Source organism: Pteropus vampyrus, unplaced genomic scaffold (genome assembly GCF_000151845.1).
Source record: "Pteropus vampyrus isolate Shadow unplaced genomic scaffold, Pvam_2.0 Scaffold77, whole genome shotgun sequence".
NCBI classification, from domain to species: Eukaryota; Metazoa; Chordata; class Mammalia; order Chiroptera; family Pteropodidae; genus Pteropus; species Pteropus vampyrus.
The window spans coordinates 6,160,838-6,180,656 of record NW_011888858.1 but is presented as its reverse complement, the minus strand read 5'-3'; the positions used below and the strand labels follow the sequence as shown (position 1 = coordinate 6,180,656).

At 34.6% G+C, this 19,819-nt stretch overlaps 1 protein-coding gene and 1 pseudogene across 1 annotated transcript in view; one reads left to right on the top strand and one right to left on the bottom strand.

Annotated features, from left to right (window-relative positions):
* The window catches only part of FRYL (FRY like transcription coactivator), a 249,832-nt gene that overhangs the window by 141,898 nt on the left and 88,115 nt on the right, over positions 1 to 19,819 (bottom strand). Inside the window, exon 4 of the mRNA XM_023532134.1 lies at positions 4,840 to 5,056. Within this exon, the coding sequence (XP_023387902.1) occupies positions 4,840 to 4,976 (137 nt within the window). The 5' untranslated portion in view covers positions 4,977 to 5,056. The remainder of the gene's footprint in view (positions 1 to 4,839; positions 5,057 to 19,819) is intronic.
* LOC111741404 lies at positions 15,763 to 15,881 on the top strand (annotated as a pseudogene).

Sequence of the window (19,819 nt, the reverse complement as noted above, 5' to 3'; positions counted from 1 at the left end):
AAAAAAAAAAATCAAAAATATGAATAAAGAACAGCAATAACTACATACCTATCAATAAGCACTTCAAATGAAAAAGAATTAAATGCGCCAATCAAAAGACAGAGTGGCTGAATGAATAAGAAAACAAAATCCTTACACAAGATGCCTATAAGAGACTCACTTCAGATTAAAAGACACATAGAGACAGAAAGTAAAAGGATGTGAAGAGATATTTCACGATGGACCTAGAGGGTATTGTGGTGAATGGAGTGTTAGACAGGGAAAGACAAATGCCATTTGATTTCATGTATATGTAGAACCTAAAGAACAAAATAAACAACAATACTAACAACAAAAAACAAAATAAACTCATAGATACAGAGAACATTTTGAAGGTTACCGGAAAGGAGGAGCTTTTTGGCGGGGGGTGGGGAGCGGTGAAAGGGGCAAAGGGATTAAGAAGTACAAAATGGATAGTTACAAAACAGACATGGAGATATAAAGTATAGCATAAGGAATATAGTCAATAATATTGTAATAACTATGTACCGTGTCAGAGGGGTACTAGATTTATTGGGGTGATCATTTCATGAGTTATATAGACGTCTAATCACTATGTTGTACACCTGAAACTAATGTAATATTGTATGCCAACTATAATTAAAAAATAAAAACATTATTAAAAAAAAAATGGAATTCTCTCCTGATAAAACCCTGCCCTCATGGAGCTAAAAGTCTAATGACAGAGCAAACAAAATATGCAGTATTATCTTGTACAGACTTTAGGATAGAAAGTTAGAATGGGGGGTGAAATTTTAGACAGAATGACCACTGAGATGACATTAGAGTCACAATCAGAGAGACATGAGTGAGGCTTGCTATGCAGAGTGAAGGAAAAAATTCTGTTGATACCTCTGAACTCCCAAAAGGCTTAGGAACTGGAGCACTCTGGTGCTCAAAAAGTTTGGACAAAGGTGAAGTTAAAAATAAACGCTGATTGAACAACTGTTTAAGAAAGATTTAGTTCTTCCTTCACCTTCCCTTCACCCACTCACTCTGCTTAGCAGGCTGACCATCCCTCCACCTTAACCACAGAGGAACTGCCCTTCTTAGCAAAAGGCAAAACAGAAATGCTGACTGGGGGATACTACAGCTGAATATGAGACATCACACCAGAGAGATTAAAAATTTATATTCCGAATATCAAAAACCCATTATCTTCTGCCTCTAGATCCCCAGAATGCTATAGCAGCTAAGACTAAACTCTCCCATTTGGGGTACTAGAGGAACCTTTCCTAGGGACTCTGACCAGACCCTAGAAAAAGATTTGACACTGATAGTTCAGATGATTATACACTGAAGACCACAGTCAAAAATGCCCCTCCATGTATACTAGGCTTCCAATCAGCTGTTGTTTAGCGTCTCAACTGTGAAACATAATATGTTCTGACAAACACATGAGAAAACTAGAAGAAAGAAAAGATCATATGGAGAGAGGAAATTCTTTTTAAAATGCATATATATATTTAATATTCTCAAAAAATAGTGGAAATTGCAGAATTGTAAAAATGCTGGGCCTAAACCAAATATATAAAGTCAAAACCAGCAGGTGACTGTTAAAGCCTTTTTTCCTATCTTCTTTTCTAGTCACTAGCTAGCAATCTAAAAGATTAACAGATAAGCTTGTATGTGCCTGGATCATTACCCAGGATTGATCCACCTCCTTTTAGGAAGAAAGAAGCCTAAGGTACTGGATTGTACAGTCTGCAAGATGCACTGCATTTTCAATCAATGATTGATTACCCTTCCTTCCTGAATCTTCCTTCTAAAATAAAAATGAAAATGAAATTGTGGCTAAAAGTCAAGCTCAGCTAATCTTCAACTCTTTTAGCCTCCTTAACCTCCTTTTATTATGGCTTCTAAAATGACAATGAAAAGGCCTATTCTCTCATTTTAGTGGTAGATTAAATTCTTTTGGCAAAAGCCATTTATCTTCATGCTTTTCAGTTTTTTGTAATCCACTGTCCAACTGACCATGAGACACGCCAGCCTCCCCGTATCTAACAATCCACGGATGCTACTTTCTTTAAGTGACCCTGCAAGAGTTCCATTTGAGAACAAGAGAGTCCTCTTGGATGACTGTTTATTACCTAAAAGGACAAAATAAATTTCAAAATAAATAAAATCATAATAAATGCATTTGAAGCTATAATAAAAATATTAGATTAAATGTATCTTCATTACCAAATTTTAATGGCTGTTTAGATGACATACAATCTACTCAGATTGTCACATACATGAAACAAAGCTGGCAGAAATCTGATGAGGATAAGAAATTATGATGATATATCCAAGTATAGGGGCTAAAATCTGATGGGAATTTTCTCAGCCTGTTTGTCCTTGGCTGCTAGAGACCACAACTTTGGGGGATTTCCTGGTGTCTTAGGCAGGGTAAGCAGGGGCACTTTCTCCCGAAGTGTGACGAAGGGGTAGAAACATCTATTTTCTGATGAAACCCTGACGACTATTCACCATAATTTTATAATTTCATCTTAGATGACATGGCAGATGTCTCTGAAACTAGCTATCAAACTAGCTATCAAATATAGTCAGCATCCGATAAGCATTCTGAAAGCACTATTAAAAGCTCTGGCTGGAACAATGACATTATGTTTGTTAGAACAAAGGGCACATGCCACAGCAATGTTCTAAGGCTAAAGTCAACTTAAAATACAAATATTTACTAAGCACCTTCTGCTAAGCACCTACTACCATGGGCAGTGCTGCAGATACAAAGGTGAGCAAGACCTGGCTCCTGGTATCAAGTAGCTCACATCAGAGGAGATAAACATATAAGCAATTGATACAACGTTAGAATCTAAAAGTATGAACAACTTATTATGGTAAAACAAAGATTCATTTAGCTTGAAGAGAATCACTATGTTAGAGAGAACAAAAGGTAAGTTGAAAGGATAAGTATAGGTTTAAAAAACATAGGAGTTAAAAGCATTTTAAATTGAGAGAAAAATAACAAACAAACCAAGACAAAAGAATATATAGAGGATATTTAAAGTGTCATAGCATACATCAGGATAAGAGAGTTGTGAGACATTACACAAACTATAACAAGACTACGCAGTGGCTAGAATGATCCAACAAGAACTTGAATTTATTCCATAGCAATGAAAAGTGAGGAAGATTTTTAAAGAAGAAAGATGATAATAATTTTGTATTAGATAAAGAAATGGCTGGCAAGAACAAGGAAAATGTAAAGGCAGTGGACCACCTGACTGATTAGAAGGCTCTTGCGATGGTCTGATATGGCAGAACCTGACCCTGAGTTAGGACAGTGACAATGGTACTAGAAGAAAAAGGAAGGAGGAAAACACAAAAACACTATTTTTTAGACTCAGTCAAATTAAGTAATTTCACTCATTTTCTTTTAATATTTTTACTCCTAACACCCTCATATTTCAAAATTAAAATTCCTTTAAGAATATGTAATATTTGAGAACTGATAGGACCACACAACATAGTGCTGTTTACAAAATATTTTATGAAATAGGTAAACTGTTTGAAAAATGTGCTGTGTTGAAATGAGTTGAAAATTGCTGAAGCCGGATGATGGGTTTGGCTACTGTCATATCATCAACTTGCAAATTATTCTAGATTGTCCTTTATTTTCTCTTATGTTTCATTTGTCTCAACAATTTCCATTGGTGAAATCTATTTTTGCTCTTTGTGACCTGCAGCAACTTACCAAAGCAGATTCTAAAGCCATTACAGCTTTCTAGTTCCCCATTTATCTGTGGTTTTGCTTTCCACAATTTGTTACCCATGGTCAACTGCAGTCCGAAAATATTTAATGGAAAATTCCAGAAATAAACAAGTCATAAGTTTGAATTATGTACTGGTCTGAGTAGTGTGATGAAATCTTGCATTGTCCTGCTCTGTCCTATCCTGGACATGAATCATCCCTTTGTCCACTGTATCCACACTGTATGTATATAATACCTGCCCATTAGTCACTTAGTAGCCATCTCAGTTATCACATATCAACTGTCACAGTATCACCGGACTTATGTTCAAGTAACCCTTATTTTACTTAATAATGGCCCCAAAGTGCAAGAGTAGTGATGCTGGCAATTCAGATATGCCAAAGAGAAGCCATAAAGTGCTTCCTTTACATAAAAAGGTGTGTATGTATAGGTAGTACACATATGGTTCATTAGTTTCAGGAATTTACTAGGGCTCTTGGAACTTACCCCCACCGCAGATAAAAATACTAACCTATCCCTTAAATTTTTTAAGACTTTATTTTTTTAGGGGAGTTTTAGGTTCACAGCAAAAATGAGGGGAAAGTAGAGACCTCCCATACCCACTGTACCCACGCATGCATAGCCTCCTTCATTATCAACATTCCTCACCAAAATAATACATTTGTTACCATGGATGAACCTACATTGACATATCATAATCATCCAAAGACCAGAGCCTACATAACGGTTCACTCTTGGTGTTGTATATTCTGTGGGTTTGGACAAATGTATGATGACATGTATCCACCATTACAGTATCACAGAGTAATTTTTTCACTGCCCTAAAAATCCTCTGTGCTCTGTCTATTCATCACCCGCCTCCACCCACACCCAAACCCTGGCAACTACTGATCTTTTTACTGTCTTTAGAGAGCTTTGCCTTTTCCAGAATGTCATACCGTTGGAATCATACAGTATGTAGCCTTTTCAGATTGGCTTCCTTTTCAGATTGGCTTCCTATATTTTTTTCAAGTATATTATTTCCTTCGGAAAATTTATATTACATTGATTAATACAAAAGTCAAGAAAATTTCAGATTTACAGATCAGCTCTACTTACCAAGGGTTCAGCCATTACAACTTCAATTTTCTTTTCAGCTTGAACAGTAAATTCTGCAAAGAGGCTCTTGATGACATATTCACCAGGCTTGACATCTGGGTCAATTGTAATGCTTGACATGATGATACTCTTTTTCCCCAAAGTGGTATGAAAGTTGGAAGAAGCGCAGTACTTATTCACTTTGCTGACTGGTGCTGAAGCTAAAAATAAAAGAAACAAAAGAACTCTACTTTAATAATCAACTCAATTAGGCCTACCAGAGCTACCCTGTTTAAAATGCATCCTAACGCTAAATCGCAACCAGATCTCCCGATCTGTATTACCATACTCTATTTTTCTCTATTACACTTGTTGCCTTCTAACATACTGCTCAACATAACTATAATTTAATTATATATTATGTTTGTGACATGCTGTTTTTCTATCCTAATGTAAATTCCATAAGAACAGGGCTTTTCTTTTGTCTTTTATGTTCACTGATGAATCCTAAATGCCTAGAACAATGCCTGGCATATACTAAGTATGTAATAAATAGGTACTAAATGAATGAATGAATTCTAAACAATGTCATGAACAATAAAGGAAATAAAACAGATGCGAATAAATGAAATACAGATGGGGTTAGGGCATGCTCAGGAAAGACCTCATTTGAAGAAGCCACATTTGAACTCAAATCTAAATGATTAAAAAAGGCAATAAGGCAAAAGCACCACGAACAGAAAGCATGTTTGAGAAACAAAAAGACCAGTGGGGCTGGAGCTCAAGGGAGGAAGCAGGGGTAGACGGCAATGCAAGATGAAGTCAGAACCATTAGTCAAGGATTTAAGGTTTAGAACTTTGTAAAGAAATTAGATTTTACTCCGAATGCAATTATAACTCTGGGGAAAATATTAACTTGGAGAGGAAAATATTAAGTTGGCTCTTCTGGAGGATAGATTAGAAGAGGGCACATATACAATCAGGAAGCCATTGAAGAAATCCAAGTGAGATGATCAGAGATTGAGCTAAGAGGATGGCAGTGGCACAGGAGAGAAGGAAAAGGATTTGAGATTTGTCATGTGTTAGTGCATTTGATATTAATGTGAGGGAAAGGAATTAAAGATGACTCTCAGTTTTTTTATTTCAATCACCCAAAGCATAGTGGTGCCATCTACTCAGTTAGGGATCACACTGTGCCTGGCAAATAGTATCTTGCACCAGATATGGCACAAAAAGAGGACACGCCATTGCACACTGTTTATTTATACCTGTTCTGTTCTCTTGACTGCCTGGGCAGCCTAACTGGATTTCTACCTACAGTTTATCCTTACGTTGTTCTTCCAGACTACTGCGTAACACAGATCTTTCCATTCTTAACTTCAGCTTATGTCATCCCCTTTTGCCTAGAATATTCACAGAGACCTTGTAAGATTATATTTCTCTACTTCAAACTGATCTCCAGATATTGCCCTTTTATACGCTGTCCTATAAATAACCCCCTTCTTAAAAAGGGAAACAGGACACAATTATTCAAAAACTGAATTTCTGTGTGTATGCATGTACATAACTATAGAACAATAAATTAATTCTAAATACATACATTCCAAACTCATATAGAATTGTTTTGTCAACTAAAAAAACCTACTCTACCAAAAACAGCATATGTCAAGAAAGGTGACATAGTTTCAACAGAAAATTCTAGAAAGTAATATGAAGTCAGGTTACAGTAGTCATTTTAATTTTTTCAAATTAAAAAATAATATTTTTGAAAGATAAAACGTCCAAATACTTGGTTTCCTTTCACGCCATATTCATTATCTCTGCTTTATTACTAATTTTTGCACAGAATATTTTTCTCCAAGGTAAGGATTAAAAATTAGTCACGTATAATGCTTATATATATAAAAAATAATAATAATCTAAAGAATCTTACAAACTGTTAATATTATACCTAAAATCAATATCTTTGCAACACATCAAATTAAAATACTATATTGTATTCTAGGACTAAAAGAACAACTCAAAACAAAAATTCATAGTAATTTGAACACAGCATACTATTTATTTTAAACAATGACCTATTTATTTAACTCTGTTTCATGATCCAACACTGTATTATAAAAGAGAGAATCTATTAACAAATATCATTGTGGAAAAAGAATTTTTTTAATTAAAAATATTATTTTTGGAACATTAACAGTACTAAAATATACATTAACAGTATATTTTATGTCCATATTATGCTGGATAACTCTAGGGAATCAGTAAAAGTTTAGTTGGCTAAATTTCCACAATTTTATATTTTAGAAATAAAAATGGGGATGAAACATATTCAAGATTTTGGTAGTAGATACAAAATATATCTTTTCCTTTAAGATATATAGGCCTATAATTAAGATTCATAAGATCATATCAGATTTACAAAGTTTCTTTGGCTCTAATTTTACAATAAATGTAACTAAACAAGTAGCCTTATAAACAGATTTGGTACTTAAATTCTAAACTTTGATAAGATATAAACATTTTAATTGACATTTGACCTGTGAACAGTTTCTTTGAAGAAAAAACTTTAGTTAAAATGATTTCTCGAATAACTCTCCTCTCTGTGTTCTACTTCCACGAAAGCATAAATAATGTAAGCATAAACAAATATTCCTAAGTAGAATAATTGCACATTTTAAGAAATCTGCCAGTAAAGCTACAAGTTTAATGGAAATCTATCTTCCAAATAAAGATTTATCTTCCAAATAGCTATATTATCTTTCAAAATAAAAATATATCAAGTTTGAAAACATGAAATTTAAAATTACTTTTAAGAGCCAATCAATTTCACCTCCATCCATAAAGCTCTAATAAAATTAGAAAAGATCCACACCTCCTAAGTGAAAACTGGACAAAAGACATGAATGAACAAGTTACAAAATATAAAATAGGCTAATAGCCAAGAAATAATATTTACTCTCACTAATATTTTAAAAACAAATAAAAATTAGATAACATTTTTCATCTATCAAAGTGGTTCCCCCCAATTTTGTATTTTGCTATAATGTTCAGCTTTGGTGAAGATATACGAATTTTTCTCCTATTCTGCCTAATAGTTAAGAAAAAGGGATGATCACTGTAAGCTGGGTGAGAAGGCTAGTTTCCACATAACTAGATTAATTTGATGTCACTTGACTGCTTGACTTAAATATTTTATAAGGTTAAATCTCTACATGCTATTATAAATTTTTGAAAATTTTATGTAAGCTAATGAGAATAAAGACAGAACTGTTAGAGTACAGTTCTTAAGAATAAAATTCAGGTACTGAATTACAAACTGTAAAAACCCAATGTCATATTAAACATCCCTGGAATATAAATCTACTAAACTTGAACTGATAATGGTTAAGAATAAAGTAGAGACCTGAATAATTAAGATAAGGGGATTAAAAACTACCGTGTCTATTATTTCTTTTAAAGTATAAATAAAAATAGACATAGTATTTTTAGACACCCGACTCTCTATATACCACTGTACTTAGCATATTTAATAAAACAATTATCTGCTTTTTCATGCTCATAAGACTCCTATACTCTTTAAATTCCGTAAAGGAGAACAGGCAAATAAGAAGAGACATATAAACCCTAAAGTGATTTGTGTTTGGTTTCATTAGTTTATAGCAGCCATTCTCAGCCTTTTTTATCACTGCCACCACTATGTTCTTGTGCACAACATTCTTTAACAAGTAATGACTCCCCAAATACGCAACAACTGGGATATTTGTGATAAAAATGGGGAGGGATAGGTAGATGTGGTTTAGAAAGACCCCAGTGGAGTCTGTGAAAACTGCCTGCTGCCCTCTCACCCCCAAGAACAGGTCTTTAGGTATAAAAATTACTACTTTATAGCCACAACCTTATACATGTACATGCATACATTTATGTATAGATTTATATAACACAGAAATGTAACATAGGATCAAACAATGGCTTACTATTATAATACTTATTACTTATACTGGCTAATAATAAAAATGTTGATGACCACCTAAAAAAATAAAGGTATGAGGTAAATGACCTTGGAATAAGAACAAAAGTAAAAAATATCTCTTAATTTAAAAAGAAAAAAAAATTCTTAGTTTAAAAAGCAAGTCTATCCTAGCACGTTATTTTGTAGACATCAACAAACTGATGCTAAGTTTATACGGAGAGGCAAGTGAGCTAGAATAGCTACCGCAATACTGAAGAAGAACAAAGTCAGAGGACTTACACTACTCAACTTCAACACTTACTTTAAATTGACAGTAAAGACAGTGTGGTATTGGTGAAAGAATAGACAAACAGATCGGCGTAACAGAACAGGAAGCCCAGGAATAGACCCCACACAAATGAAGTCAACTGATGTTGGACAAAGGAGCAAAGGCAATCAATGGGAAGAGGTGAATTTCCAACAGATGGTGCTGGAACGACTGAAAACCCACACACAAATAAAAAAAAAATCCAAACACAGAGCTCACCTTTCTCTCACTCCCTCCCCCGCTGCTCGCGCGCGCGCGCTCTCTCTCTCTCTCTCTCTCTCTCACACACACACACACACACACACACACACACACACAAATTCTAAATGTAAAATGCAAACCTCCCTGAATTCCCGGAATATAAGAAAAAAATGTAGGTATTCTTGGGTTCGGCAATGACTTTTTAGATAAAACACTAAAAGCACAACCCATGAAAGAAAAACTGGTACGTCAAGCTTTAGTAAAATTAATAACTTCAGCTCTGTCTTTTGCAAAAAGAAAATGAGAAGATGAGACACAGACTAAAAATCTTTGCAAAACATGTATCTAGTACCTAAGATACATAAAGAATCCTTAAAACTCAACAATAAGAAAATAAGCAACTCAATTTAAAAATGGGCAAAATCAAAATAGATTCTCACCAAAGAAGACACACAGATGGGAAATTAGCATATGAAAAGATGTTCCACATCATATGTCATTAGAGAAATGCAAATTCAAACAACAACAATGAGATATTACTACCCACCTATCAGAATGGCTAAACTCCAGAACACTGACAACAACAAATGCTGATGAGGACATGGAGCAACAGGAACTCTCATTCATTGCTGGCGTGGGAATACCAAACTGTATAGCCACTTTGCAAGAAAGTTTGGAGGTTTCTTACAAAACTAAACGTACTCATTCTATACAACCCAACAACGGTACTCCTTGGTATTTACCCAAAGAAGGTGAGAATATGTCCACACAAAAACCTGGACACAGGTGTTGATAGCAGTTGTATCCATAATTGCCAAAACTTTGAAGCAACCAAGATGTCCTTTAGTTGGTAACTGGATAAATAAACTAGTATATCCAGACAATGGACTGTTATTTGGCATTTTAAAAAAAATGAATTACCAAGCCCTGAAAACACTTGAAGAAAACTGAAATGCATATTGCTAAGTGAAAAAAGTCAATCTGAAAGGACTACATACTATATGATTCGAGCTATATGATATTCTGGAAAAGGCAAAACTCTTCTGAAGACAGTAAAAAGAACAGTGGTTGCCAGGGGACTGGGAAGGGGGTAGGATAAACAAGAGCATAGGGAAATTTTAGGGCCATGAAACTACTCTGTGTGATACTATAATTGCAGTTATGTATCATTATATAGCTGTCAAAACCCATAGAATGTACAACACAAAGAGTGAACGTAATGTAAACTATGGACTTTGGGTGATTACAATCTGTCAACATAGGTTCAATTGTAACAAATGTACCATACTAACATCAAGTGTTAATAATAGGAGAAGGAGGGAGTCTGAGAAGGGGGTACATGGGAACTCTCTACTTTCTGTTTAAATTTTCTGTAAACTTGAATCTGCTCTAAAAAATAAAGTCTACTGATTTTTTAAAACATGAAAATAAATGAAAGAAAAGCCTATACTATCCCTGTCTGACAGAACTACAGGTGCCTGAGAAGAGTAAAAATAAACAACTCTGGCTAAAGCTTTAAACAATAATGTACTTGGATCGAGCTCAGGGAAAAGAAATAGTTTATAAGTCAATTAAAAATAAAATGTCAGAAACACAAATTAGATTATATGCTGGGCAGGCTGAAAGCAAAAACAAAGAAAGCAAAATCAGCAAATGAGGGAGTTAACAGCAAATTTCATCTTCTGGGGGGCTGGTTGGATTGGTGTACCTTTCAGCCAACTACCCAAAGAAACACTGCACATTTGAGAGCAACCGTACCTGAAGAGGAAAAAGGAGAATATAATAATGTATGCACTGGGGGTGTTGAAGAAGTACAATATGAAAGCATCATTTGATGACTTCAGTGCACAAACACAGTTTACTATAAAGCAAGGTATGCCTCGAAATTCCTTTATGAATGAAAGAAACTCATACTAGATAGTGTTGATTTCTGATGGAAATGAAACATTCTTTAATACGTTATTAAGGTATTTTGCAAGTCATCTCAGTTTATCCTAACAAATATACTCTTATTACAAGTGATATGCTGGTAAATGGCTCAAAGAAAGTCCTGATTTCTAGTATTTGCCAATTTCCATTGTGTATTTACTCCCATCATGGCTAATTTCAAGCTGCCAATGGTTTAACAATTAACTGGTAAAATTTCTGGTAAGAACTAGATCTAGAACACCACTGTGAGTTACCACCCATCTACGATAAAGAAATAGGCTCCAGATTAAAATCCCTTGTCACTTTAGGTCCTGAGTTTCTAAGAACTTTCAGATCAGTGGCTTTATTTTCTGCAGAATCTCTAGGTTTTGATATATTCTTTTTTCTTCTTTAAAGGTCTAGGTTATTAACATACTATTTGCTTAGAATAACTATTTTCCCATATTAAATACTTTGGTTTCATCTTCAAATTCATTTACATAAAATGGATTTAAAAAGGCTTTCCCATTTTGATTAGATATATATTTACCTATAATTTCTTTTAACATGTTTTGAATTAGTTTTATTTTTTTTCCCTTTGAATCTGTCATCCAACTGGAATTTCTTCGAGGTGATATACAATAAAGACATTATTTTATTTTTTTCTCTCACTATTTAACCAATGCTTTTGGGTTCCTTTACTGAAATTCTGTCATTAATTTTGTTCACTATCATGGACTAAATCCATACTCAAATGTGTTTTCTATTCTGTTCACTAATAATCTGTTTTTGTATCACTACCATACTTTTAATTATTGTAGCTTTATAATAGGTTTTATTATCTATTGGTACAAATACTCTCATTTACTCATCATCTTCAGTAAATTCTCAATTATTGTCTTTCATTTATACTTTCAAGTTTACACATATCCTCACAATTTCATTAGAAAAAAACTGACATCTTAAGACTTCCTGTCTAGAACCCAGCATACTCTCATTAATTCATCCTCCTTCTTGTACCTAAAGAAAAATTTGCATTTTCCTTCATCGGAGAATCTATCTGTTCTTATTTTTATCTGTAAATACTTTGTTTCTATTCTGTACGAATAAAATCATTTTCCTCACTAATCAGTCCAACTTTTTTGCTTCTGGTTGCATTTCAATGGATAAAAAAATTAAGACTTTTGCTTACTTTTTGGACAGCTGTTCCTAAAATGTTTATTTATCCTAGTCTAAACTATTCCCACTGAAAACAATTTCTAAACATAGAAGTCCTATGACATCTTGGGCACACTTCCAATTTTTTTACTTGAAGTCTACGACAGAAATATCACTTATTATAAAGCTCAAGAAAAATGACCTATCATAAATAATCCATTATTCACTCAGCTAGAGTCTCCCTGAGGTTATTTTTTTGTACTCTTTTGAAACTTCAGAAGCTCAGCTAAGAAACTATTCTAACAATCTAAAAATAAAGTGGTATTTTTAAAATATGCATGGATCTACGAATCAGAGGACCAAGGGCCCAACTTCATTTGGCTATTTAGTATCATCATAATCTTAGTCAAATTATTTAACCTCTCTAAGCTTTTGCTTTCCCTCTGGAAAATAAATGAATGAATTATATATCAACCATGGGTATGTATCAGAAGCAATAAGAAAGTTGCTTTCATTTTTGTTCTCTTCTCTTCCTCCCATACAAATATTGCTGCCAGTGAAAAAGTGAAAAAGCTCTGTGGCAGAAACGAGCCTGGGGATCGGTACAGGACAGCCCTGAAGTAAAAATCTGAACACTAGAATCCTGCAGGACCTTGTCCAGCAAACATACCTAGGCCCAGTGCCTGGGAGAGGTAAACAACTGCATACTGATGTGTAGCCATCTTCCTTGACTTCCAAGAAGCTGAGCAGAATCTATAAGAAGGTGGGCTAAATCTTGTACAACCCTAAGCTCAGATGATGGGAAAAGATGAGGCGTAAAGGGGCCTCCTCTGAATATCTTAACTGGGAGCTAATTAATAGAAGCTCACAGAGGCTGAGATGGCTTTCTCTTCCATCACTCCAAGGAATACTCTTTAAAAAACTGTGGCTGTATGGTCCACACTTAATTAGCAGATAAAGAAATATAACTGCACACTAGTATCCAGCAGCCAGAGACAAGGAAAACAAAATAGTTACCAAACAGCAGCAGTAAATGTCATTATAGGTTTCAAAACACCAAACCAAAGGTTAAAAACAAACTACACAAGGATGCTGATTCTTGCCTTATTATTCAACGCCATCTTGGAAGTTATGGGATAATATAACTAAATGCAATAATATAAAAAAATTATTGTTATAAATATTGAAAGAGACATGAACTTTTTATATTAACTAGCAATAACTGCCTAGAACTAAAAATGAGTAAGTCTTCTATTCATAAATATAAAATAGATGTGGATAAATTTAATAACAAAATTTAATAGGACTTAGACACAGAGGAAATTATAAGAACTTCTTAAAGGACATAAAAAAAAGATCTAAACAAACGGAAAGACATTTTTGGATGGGGGGCACTTATTTTAAGTGTCAATTCTCATGAAATTAACATATTAATTAGCACAATTCCAATTAAGATTTCGAAACTCTTCTGTTTAGGTTGTATTGGATAAAAACTACATTAGAATATACATGGAGGAATAAATACCCAAGAAAAGCTAAAAAAATTATTTAAAAAATACAAAGAATATTTTCTAAATCAAAAGACAATGTAACTATAATCAGAACACGTTCTAACTATAATCAAAACAGTAATCCAAAATATATCTACATCAGAACATAATAACAGTAATCAACTCAGTAAACATATATCAGTAAATAAATTATATTAACATAAAAGATTAGAGAATGTCTCAAAAATCTCAGAATAAGAATTTACATGGGCAAAATCAGAGAGAAGGAGATTACTTATTATAATGTTATAATATCTAGCTATTCATCTGGAAAAAAAGTATATTATATTCAAAAACCAAAGTCCAAATGAATATGAAATTAAAAATAAATTTGTAAAAGTCTTAGAAAAAAATTAAGAGTCAACATGTACAATGCAGAGAAGAGACATTTAGCCAAGACAGAAAACACAAAATTATAAAAAAGATAAATGCAATCAACCAAATAAAAATTTTAAACATTTATAAGGCAAATTATACTATAACCAAGAAAGAACGAAGATGGACAAAAATAGAGTCAAGATGACAGAAAATATAAAATATTCAAAGAGCTCTTACAAATTAACAAGAAAAAGACAACATACCGAAATTTGGCAAAAGATATATTTAGGCAATTCACATAAGAACAAACCTAAAAAGACAATAGATTTAAAAAATATGCAAACTTTGTAGTTCCTAGAAAATGCAAATTAAAGTTGCAATGTGTTTTCATTTTATACACATCAGAGTGGCAAATATTTAAAAGAATAATTAGCTCTATTGTTGGCAAAGTACAGAAAAATTAAACAATTAATACAATGCTAATAGAAATGTAATATCCACCAAAGTACAGATCAGTAGGCTAGACAAAAGGATATGCATTCTGACCCTTATCACAGCACATCACAGATGTTAATTTCTTTGATCTTCAGGTTCTCTATGCAACTCTCTGATTGTAATTTAGCTTTGTATGACCTTCCCCACAAGCAGAGCAAAAGGTGGTCTGCTAGCTCTAGCATTAACACACACTTGGCACATTTCTTATTGTAAAACAATAAACTGACAAACAGAAAAACTTGTCTGTCAGACTGTTTACTACGATTCCACCTACTGAAAAAGATTTCATATCTACTTCATAGTAAGTCAAAATCAAGATTTATTCATTATTTTCCTCTCTTTAATCCGCTCCCCCCGCCCCACCTTCCACCCCGCCAACCTTCCACCCCTGATCTATGGATGTTGTAGTTTCCCCTTAAGAACTGGATCTCTGAAGGCGGGGTATCTCCTCCCACATGCTCACAGCATGCACCCGGGGGGCCTGGCACACCCAGGGGGTTGGAGGGAAGCTGGCGCACCCAGGGTTTGGTCTGTGGCTCCACCTGGGGCGCAAATCCAGGACCTTCTGTATGTAAAGTGGACATGCTAACCACTACACTATGGAGCCACCCCCAAAGTCAAGATTTCTGACCCCATCCTGGTCTTGGCTGACTTCTCTGACAACTTCTTAAGTCAGAATCGAAACCTGTGGAGTGCAGCACAGGCATATGTATGTTTTGGAAAACTCCCTAAAGTGTTCTGCTGTGTGGCCAAGGCTGAAAACCACTGCCTCACACTTACTCTTCTAAAATGAAACAGCAGGTTCTACACAATGATTTTATTTAAAACTAATTTTGATCATTAAAAAGCTTCACAGACACTATAAATAAGGAAAACTTATATATATGTAATACCACAAATAGCATCCATCAAGCAATTCAAAGAGTGTTAAATAAATGCATGTCAGGGGCAAAGCTCTAGGAAGCAAAGTGAAGGATCAATAAACCTATTCAAAAGCTAATTTTAAAAAGTCATACATGTTACAGCCATGCCACCCTGAACAGGCCCAATCCCATTTGATCTTGGAAGCTAAGCAGGGTTGGGCTTGGTTAGTACTTGGATGGGAGACCACCCTGCAAGACTGGGTGCTGTAGATATAAAAATATAAAATAAAATAATAAAAAAATTAAAAAGTCATACATGGTTCTCCCACTTCATACTAGAAATCTTGTTGAACCAATTTTTCTCTCAGAGTTTCAGTCACTGTCTGTGCCCCAAACCACACCCCATGGTGCCCTGTCAATCCTCGGACTCTCGTTACCCATTTCAAAGGGTGAGATTTCAACTATGTAAACTTCAGAACCATCACTGACTGACTCCTCCCTGTGCTTTACATTCTACATCTAGGCATCAAATCTCACCACTACTGAAAGTAAGCCTCACTTCTATTTTCTGCATAACTAAATTTTAAGTTAAGATCCTAATAATAGTCAATGTAAACTCCTCAAAAATCTTCCTTCACAGTTATTCCTGCCTCTTAGCAGATGAAATAACGCTTCGAATAGCAGCCAAAGTGACTACTTTCTTTTTTGAAACAAACTAGGCCCTACACATCAAACCATGGCAATATAGTACTCCCATACTCTGCATAAAAACGCACTACAGTTGACTCCTGAACAATTCAGGGATTAGGGGAGCCGAGCCCCATGCAGTGGAATATCCCAGTATAACTGAAGTCCACCCTCTGCATACAGGGATTTCCTACTGTGATTAAAAATACATAATAACCTTACCTTCAAGAATATTACCAAAGCTGTTTACTTGGCATTACATTTTCTTTTCTTCTATAGCCTCCTTATAAAAGAATGACTCATTCACACATTGCTCCAAAATTTTGTCTTTTTTTTCATTTCTTGTTTTTTTAAGACTTTTTTTAGAGCAGTTTTAGGTTCACAGCAAAACTGAGGTACAGAGATTACCCATATACTTCCTGCCCCCACAGATGCATAGCCTCCCCATTTTCAACACCCTAGAACATTTGTTACAAACTGATAAACCTACATTGACACATCATTATCACCCAGAGCCTAGAATACGCATTAGAGTTCACTCTTTGGGTTCTATATTCTATGGATTTGAACAAATATATCCACCATTATAGTATTATCCAGAGTAATTTCACTGCCTTAACAATCCTCTGTGCGCCACCTATTCATCTGTCCCTCTCCCCAACCTCTGACAACTGCTTATCTTTTTACCATCTCCAAATAGTTTTACCTTTTCCAGAATTTCATATAGTTGGAGTTGTACAGTATGTAGCCTGGCTTCTTTCACTCAGTAATATGCATTTACGTTTCCCACAAGTTTTTTCACAGTTTGATAGCTTATTTTGTTTTAGCATTGAATAATATTCTATTGTCTGGATATACTACAATTCATTTATCCATTCACCTACTGAAAGACATCTTGGTCGCTTCCAAGTTTGGACAATTATGAATAAAGCAGCTATAAACATCAGTGAAGCTTATTTTAAACATTTAATGCATCTAATATAAATCTTTATTTGTTATGTTACATTATTACTAAGTTACATGTTAATAGATATTAATTTTCTTCAATTTTTGTGAATGCCTTTGCTAACTACTTCCTGTATCACATGGATCAATAAATATTACTGAAAATAACAGCTTCTAAAACAATTCATATGATTTTCTACTATGAACTAACATCGCCTTTACAATTCATTTTCTTCTAGTAGAATCAGGTCTGACGATTTGGAATTTGAATTTTACAATTTCCCCATCCAAATGGATTTTTTAAAATTTTTTGTTAAAAGCTTTAAAACACTACTTATTTTAGCCAAAAATTTAAAATGGGACATAGCAAAGTTAATGAAAACCAACTAGTAGACCAAAAATAAAATTGTCAGAAATTCCACTGAATGAGCAGTGCTCTGTGACATCTATTAGCAGATTAGAAGAAAGGATAATCAAGAGTAAATAGCCCATTCTATCCTGCAAAAGGCTAGCGAACTGTCATACAAATGTGACAGTGAGATTATAAACATGGTTGCTTCCAAAAAAAAAAAAAAAAGAGTCTAAAAATTTGGCCAGTAGTGGAAAAGGTCAGAATCCTATGATTTGGGGCCTAAACATTATAATAAGCCAGATACCTGCCAGATGTCATATTTAAAAAATTTAGCAATCAGTACAGTAGGGCAATAGAATAGCTTCTGGCTGTTAATACTGGTATTGCATGCACAATGGCTGAACATCAGCAACACTGGAAGTAATGAGAACTCTACTAACTGTGGGAGAACACGGCACCTGAAGAATATGATAACAGTGTACAAAGCACCAGGAAGGTCCACGAAAGAACAACAGATATGCTGGCAAACAGATGTGTAATTCAAAGTCCAAGAACAGGAAATATGTGGTCATGTTTAATCTCACATGTATTAAATCTACCTGGGGAGGTAGGACTGATCACTAAAAAGGTATGCCAGCAGAATTTGATTCGCACATTTTTTGCTTTTGTTCTTGGATGAGAACTTTATTCTCTTGAAGGGCAAAGCAGAGTCCCATATTTGGAGAAAATGGAGTAGCAAACAGTTTGACAAGGCAAGGCTCAGGAAGGAAGAAATACCGATGATTAGAGGTGGAGGCTTTGATATGAGAATAGGTAGCCACCCAGACACTAGCACTGAAGAACAAAATCAGGCCAAATCTTGCACTGAGGTTAGGCTGACGCTGAGTAGCCTGGACTAGTGAGCTAGGGCTTTCACAAACTCCCTATCTTCGCATAGGATTAGACCTAGGGCCGGATATAAGACTAAATCTACACACAACTACGACAAAATGTACAAAAGAGGAACGGTCACAATATCAAGGTTTACGGAACAGAGAGTCTGAAACTTACCATAGATATGACACTGACCTTTTCGAATACTCTCAGACACTTATGATTACTATGACCATCTGTGTTAGATTTTCTTGATTTCATATTTTTTATTTCATTATTACTCTGTCATTATTTTAATATTTACCAATGAAAAATTTTAAAACAAATCATGAAACCAAATACTTAATGAGTCAGATAATCAGCTGTACTTCTCACAATGCAAAATGTTTAGCCTTGAAGATGAAGAGTTTGTCCTTTGTAAATTGAGGTAAATCTAGTTTAGGAGTTAGAATATTTTTCAAAAAATGGATAAAGCAGGCCCATGATTCCTAAATTCAGTGATCTCTGAAGCTAGTAACTCCAAATTCGGGGACCATTACAGAATGCATACTACCCACTTAACAGCACAGTGCGTAGGCTTCATTGTCCAGGCATCACATCCTAAAGCAGAGAGATTTCTCTGAGGGATGAGAGGGTGAGTATTTTGGCAATAAGCAACAGGTGATTCTTTCCCATTATGACCAACATTAATTCTCAATGGATACATTTCTGAAATTAATGTTAATGAGAACATAAATTACCAAATTCATCTTATAAAAATCTCCTTCAATATCTATATCTAAGTCCAAACCTATTATTCCTACCTCTTACATATTTCCCACATCCATAATTAGATGAGTTAATATTTGTAAAGCACTTAAAAGAGTACCTATCTATCTGGTGGGCATTACACATGTTTGCTAAGTAAAGAAATAACATTTCTTCATTTGTTCAACCTTCGCCTCACATTTGGTCTACTGAAATAGCATCCTAACTCATCTCCCTGCATAGGCTGTACCTCTCTCTCTTCCCCCTTCTTTGTCCCCATCCCATGAAAACTAGAAGTCTGATGAAATCACTCCAACTACTGTCACAAAGTTCATCAATAGTATCTCATTTATTTTAGGTTTAAGACCAAAATCCATAACAAAGTCTTCAAGACTCCATGTGATCTAGTACCTTTCCAGCTCATTCCCATACCTTTCTGCTCCAGCCAAAATGGTCATATTTCCTCTAGCCTCCAGCACATGATATACCTTCTGCTCACCCACCCACCCTTCCCCAACTGTTAACTTTCTTCCTTCACACTTTACTGAAGGATCACTAGAGCAGGGAAGACTTTAAATTGAAACATGAAGGATTACTGGAAGTTAGC